Source organism: Mizuhopecten yessoensis, unplaced genomic scaffold (genome assembly GCF_002113885.1).
Source record: "Mizuhopecten yessoensis strain PY_sf001 unplaced genomic scaffold, ASM211388v2 scaffold6111, whole genome shotgun sequence".
NCBI classification, from domain to species: domain Eukaryota; kingdom Metazoa; phylum Mollusca; class Bivalvia; order Pectinida; family Pectinidae; genus Mizuhopecten; species Mizuhopecten yessoensis.
The window spans coordinates 316,877-323,419 of NW_018406385.1; the positions used below are offsets into that span (position 1 = coordinate 316,877).

The 6,543-nt window shown below is 34.1% G+C and overlaps 1 protein-coding gene across 3 annotated transcripts in view; it reads right to left on the reverse strand.

Moving 5' to 3' along the window:
* Nucleotides 1–515: 515 nt before the first annotated feature.
* Nucleotides 516–6,543, reverse strand: part of LOC110451500 (stAR-related lipid transfer protein 5-like) — a 51,846-nt gene continuing 45,818 nt past the window's right edge. For 2 of the 3 annotated variants that reach the window (XM_021499551.1, XM_021499550.1), the window contains exon 6: nt 516–1,781. In XM_021499551.1, the coding sequence (XP_021355226.1) occupies nt 1,619–1,781 (163 nt within the window). In that variant the 3' untranslated portion in view covers nt 516–1,618. The remainder of the gene's footprint in view (nt 1,782–6,543) is intronic. The other variant, XR_002463081.1, reaches the window with a different exon arrangement.

A 6,543-nucleotide genomic window follows, 5' to 3' on the forward strand; every position in this document is an offset into this window, starting at 1 on the left:
CAAGATTTCTACTGTAACAATTTTCCTGCCAAAAATACAACCTGCAAAATGTATCGCAAATGAAAAGTAGCCTTTTGTGCTTTGGCCACTACACCTGAAATCCATGATAAAAAGATCCTGTAAAATTGAACCTTCAGGAAAGATTTGAAAGTCAGGGGTCGCAGAAAAAGAATTTCATAGTCGGTCCATTACAATACAGAATTGTATACTTATGAAATATTTTTACTTTGATATATTGCACTTACATATCTAACAATATTAAGATTTAAAATCTAGATTATGTTTTGATTCTTGGCCTATAGCATTTAAAATAGGAGATTTTAATTTATAGTGTCATGATTATTAACACTTTCAACCTGCTTAATTTATTACATTTATATATATTATAACAGTTATATATATTATAACATTTATATATATTATAAGTTATATATATTTTAACAGTTATATATATTATATATATATATTATAATATATATAAATGTTATAATACATATAACTGTTATAATATATATATATAATATATAACTATATAACTTTCTCAAATGTAACAGTAAAAAAGTCTATATGCTTGAATACGATTTTGGTAGAGAGAAAACCCACCAAAACCCCCGTCATATTGTGTTTGCCCCTGATGGTATTTTTGTCAAATGTTTGTGAACCTTTTGCTTTTGTATCTAACAGTGCAACACATCTCAGTGGTACATTTACAAAACACAACAAAGGGAAGTAATCCAACATTTACATAAACAATTACACAAGCGGTCTGCATGCACTTATCTCCTCTTGTCACTATATGTTACACATATATTTAGAAGCGCTTTTTTTGGCCCCACAGACACTTTCAGTGACCTGCTTACTGTAGTAATATATTTAGGCCAAATTAAGATCAATTCTTTATTTCCTGTGCTGAATTCAAAACCCTTCCGTTACTTTCTACCTCTTTGCCCTCCATTGACCATAATGATGGCAAAGGTAACATGAAAGTAGATTTTACCATATTTGACCGAAAATAAGCCCCATTCTCCTGTTAAAAAGATTGACCAAACGTTAGGAGTGAACTTAATTGTATACATCCCTCTGTTCACAAACATTTATTATACGATGTCTGCCATTTTGAAATATTCCCCTGCTTTGATCTTTTGCCATAATACATTTCATGTACCTACAGTGTATAATTGTTCAAGTTGTAAAAGAACAATTACCAGTGGGGTTTATTTGTAGTCAAATACGGCACGTTATTAAGTAGAAGGCGTCATATACTAAGTCTTTCCTCTGTAAACGGCGAAATTTACACGGTACAAATGGGTTTTACTTGTGAAAGGCAAAAATTTTACAGGACGAAAGTTACTGGATAAGTTGTATTTTCCCACAATGTACATCCATTAGGAGACTCAATACTACCATGGGTGTTAGACACACTGTTTACCAATTACGTCACGTTTACCAGCACAGGAATTAAAGAAATTTCAGGCCTAAAACCACCTATAAATAGGTACTATCGTTAACTGATTTTGACCAGTTGTGTACATCTGTCTTGATTAAAACACAACGTGAGGACAAGTCAATAAATACGTTATCACATTTCCATCGCCTGCTGCTTGGATCCGCCTCATCTTCAATCCTGTCCATGTAGCTCTCCAGCTTCCTTAAGTGTGTCGCGCAGCTGAGTGAAGAACTCGATCATGGAGCCTGGAATGGCGGCATCCTTCAGTTTGGCGGGAACCATTCCTTTGATCTCGGGCTGGATGAGACTTATAAGTTTACACTTATTTGGCTCACTACAAACGAAAATAAGTTGTGAGTAAACAAAATAGCTGTTTCTAATTAAACACTTGTAGATGTCAAATTACTTTACACTAGTCAAATGGATAATGAAAATCAATAAAAAAACAGATGTCACATGACATTAAATTTTTTATAGGTAAATAACGTTCATGACTTTTAATCCTTAAAATTATGCTGTTTAAGCTATTTTATGTGACTCACAGACAAAAAAAAAATGATATTTTTTTTTATTTTATACCAGTTCTTTATATTTATAGTTAATAAAAATTGTCGGGAATTTAATTTTGCTATAATTGTGGTCATCAAAGATGACACATAATTAAATACCCAGTGAATATTAATACTATACACATTATTAAATACCCAGTGAATATTAATACTATGAAGTACAGTATAATCTCTCTGAATATATCTTTATAGACTCAAAAGAAATTTACTGGCACATAATGAGGATAAACAAAAACTCAATGTTGCATTTTAATTTATTTTAACAAAACACAAGTAAAAATATTTTAATCCCATCACCCAAATACAATGGTACCCTGGTTACAGCTTGCTATTTACTCAGCCATGGTGTGCGCAATGTAATCCCCTCGTGGGAGGAGGAAGTAGCTCTGACTTGGACAATTAAACAACTATTCAGTAATACAATTGACGGTTAAAAAAAAATAATGTCCCTTCTATCCTAAGGAATCCATATACCAGGGGAGGTAACTATGTGTTATAATGTGGCCTCTAATGTCCCTTCTATCCTACAGAATCCATATACCAGGGGAGGTAACTATGTGTTATAATGCGGCCTCTAATGTCCCTTCTATCCTACAGAATCCATATACCAGGTGAGGTAACCATGTGTTATAATGTGGCCTCCAATGTCCCTTCTATCCTACAGAATCCATATACCAGGGGAGGTAACTATCTGTTATAATGCGGCCTCTAATGTCCCTTCTATCCTACATAATCCATATACCAGGGGAGGTATCTATGTGTTATAATGCGGCCTCTAATGTCCCTTCTATCCTACAGAATCCATATACCAGGGGAGGTAACTATGTGTGAAAAATCACACTGGAACTCTCCATAATATTTTTGCCTGCAATATGTGGGAACCTTAAGTAACTGACTGGTGACCAGAATATATCCATCCGAAATAATATTATCATATTTCTCATAGTTCCGTTGGTAATGAGGTGATCATTATTGCAATACTAGATGAGAGTGTCAAGATACAAAACTAATTAAGAGATGAGTCTCTGGAAATTTTACTAAATCTGGGTGTGAAATTAAAGGATGTTTGCATGGTGTAAAAAGAACAGTTCAGTATTTTTTATGTCGAATCATCAAGTTACAATAAACATACTTGGCTCAAACAGTTTGTAATCTTGCACCTTTTCCTTACTGCCAGCATAAATGTCACTGAATAATAATTACAAATTTTTATTGTGAACAGCAACTCTTATTTACAAGTTAGATCTAACTTGGGGTGCTTAAAGGAACAATTCTGACATTTTCGCGGAGTGTGGTCGGAGATTTCAGTATCACATTTCAGCTTGATTACCTATTCAGCCAACCTATTGAACTTCAGATGCAAAGAAAACGCTGCAAGAACCTTGAGTTTAATCTTACTCATACAAACCTGGGCTTTGTTGACGTCCTAATTGCACCTCTCAGTGTGTAAGACAAGTACAGTCAACTTTTTTATAACGCCACTTACTAGTCGCAACATGTACAAAATGGGGTTGAAGTTCTAGCACAATGTACACTTTTTTTTATTAGAACGCTTTAAAAATGTTGGAATTCATGACTTATTGGCAACCTCGAGTGAGGTCCTTCACAATAGATTAAATGCCAGAAAAAAATGCAGAATATGAATTAATTAAATGCATGTGCTTACAAATACCAGCTAACACAAAATTCAATCCATGACGGCCTCAAATATACCAATTAATTGTAGCGATCCAAAACTGCCGATCAAATATTTTTTATAGATCTTACTTAATGAATTGTTTGGGAACTGAAGCAGTTTCCACCTACCTTTTGGTGGATAGTTAAGTACAGTATTTTATTTCTCAACGCTTCAACAATGCTACGTTATATTTAAGTATAGAAATCAGAAAAGACACAAAAGGAAACGTCATGAGCTACATACCAGGTGAGGGATGTTCACTTAACCATGGGGTGGGGGTGGGAAGGATATTACACCAAAATGATATTTTGACCCTGGGATCATGTTGACATGTTTCAAAATACCATGCTTCACTAGGTTTCAGTCCAGTGGTCTGGCCACAGCATTTTCCCGCTCCTATTACACAATCAAGGATGGTACATATTACATACCCTCACATCTAACGGCCGGCTGAGGAGCAGATATAATTCGGCACAGACCATGAGAATATACTGGCTGATAAAACAGCATGCTTAAACAGCCTTAAGTGATGATCGGAATAGAATTCCCACATGGCCCACATTTTGACAGCATGCCCCATTGCTAATAAACACTATCGGTTTCCTCACAGAATTTCTCAGCCAGAGTATGTAAATTCTCACAGCCCAAACAAAATATATACGTTACGTCTGTGTATGACCAGTATACAATTTTACTAGCACTGAGTATATACAGTGGGGCCTAGATGTCAGTCTCAATCTGCAAAGGTTCATCAGAGAGGATGCAGGAACCCAGTTAAAGATCTGGTTTATACAGGTATCCAGAGTACACAGGTTCAGTTTACACAGAAATGTAGAGTCAGGCCTTAAGCTGAAGTCCTGATTTATACTTTAAAAGTTTCCAGATTACAAAGGTTCAATAGAAATGTAAACAGTGGGATCTTAAGATTTGTCTCATTTATACAGGTACCCAGATAAGACAGGTTCAATTTACATATAAATGTTTGGTGGGGCCTTGAACTGAAGTTCTGAGTTATTCATTTAGGTTTCCAGATTACAAAGGTTCCATAGAAATGTTAACAGAGGGACCTTTAAAGAGTTGTCTGATTAATACAGGTACCCAGATAATTAGACAGGTTCAATTTCTATAGAAATACATATAGGGGGGCCTAGTTGCTGCTCTGGTTTAAACAGGTATCCAGATAATTAGACAGGTTCAATTTCTATAGAAATACATATAGTGGGGCCTTAAGTTGATGCTCTGGTTTAAACAGGTACCCAGATAATTAGACAGGTTCAATTTCTATAGAAATACATTCAGTGGGGCCTAGTTGATGCTCTGATTAATACAGGTTCCCAGATAATTAGACAGGTTCAATTTCTATAGAAATACATATAGTGGGGCCTAGTTGATGCTCTGATTAATACAGGTACCCAGATAGTTAGACAGGTTCAATTTCTATAGAAATACATTTAGTTGGGCCTAGTTGATGCTCTGATTAATACAGGTACCCAGATAGTTAGACAGGTTCAATTTCTATAGAAATACATCTAGTGTGGCCTAGTTGATGCTCTGGTTTAAACAGGTATCCAGGTAATTAGACAGATTCAATTTCTATAGAAACACATATAAGTGGGGCCTAGTTGATGCTCTGATTAATACAGGAACCCAGATAATTAGACAGGTTCAATTTCTATAGAAATACATATAGTTGGGCCTAGTTGATGCTCTGGTTTAAACAGGTATCCAGATAACACAAGTTCAATTAAAATATAAAACTGCAGGATGTACCCTTCTGAGGTTTCAATCACGTTCAAGTATCGTTTTGACCTGGTGTAACGGGTTTTTGTAATATTTAACAAATCATGATCAAGTTTATTAGTAAACACGCATCTGAAAAATATATTAAAAAACTAGATGCCTGTTGTTTGTAGAACTTTTTTACGAGAATTTTAAAAAAATACCCAATTCGGTGGCCATTTTGAAAACGTGTATTAATGTGTATTTCTTGTGCTTCAAAAAAGGCAAAATTTTCACCTTTTTTGACACTAGATTGATCACTTAAGTTGTCATTGTGTCGCCATTTTTAACTGTAGCAGGTTCAATTTTGCTGTACAACTTTATAATGTTTAATATGATAAAAATGATATGCAACAAACTGACAAATAATACATAATTGATATTTTTTTTACATTTTTAGTGTAACTGATGCACTTTTGATTTTTGACCCCAAAAAAGGTAAAAAAATAACAAAAAACTTTTTATATCAAATGTTTTATCTGCAAAAAATGGTAAAAAAATAAGTATTTTTTCATTAAAAAATAGGGGGTTAAGGGGTAACTAAAATCGGCTTTCTGAGTTAAAAGAATAAGATTAAGAAATGTTACTTCCATAATTTAAAAGAAAATAATATTTTCATCAATTCTACAAACATTCATACATATCTGATAACACACTTGGAAGAAATTGTATGAATTTGTTCTGTAAATGGTCAAAACCCAAAAAATCACCTAAAATCACATGTTGTGTTAAATTGGTATCTTTGACCAATCATAGCACAAAAACGAAGACACGGACATATAGTATTTTACGCATTTTCTACTATGCCATAAACTCCTTTTTCCAAAAATCCATATAAGAAAAAAAGTTTAATACAGGAATTTTTTGACTTCTCAGAGGTGTACATCCTTAAGTTGAAAGTCTGGTTTATAAAGGTATCCAGATTACATGGGTTCAGTAGAAATGTATACAGTGGGACCTAGTCAAAGGTCTTGTTTAGACAGGTATCCAGATTATATAGGGTCAGTAAAAATGTATACAGTGGGACCTAGTCAAAGGTCTTGTTTAGACAGGTATCCAGATTATATAGG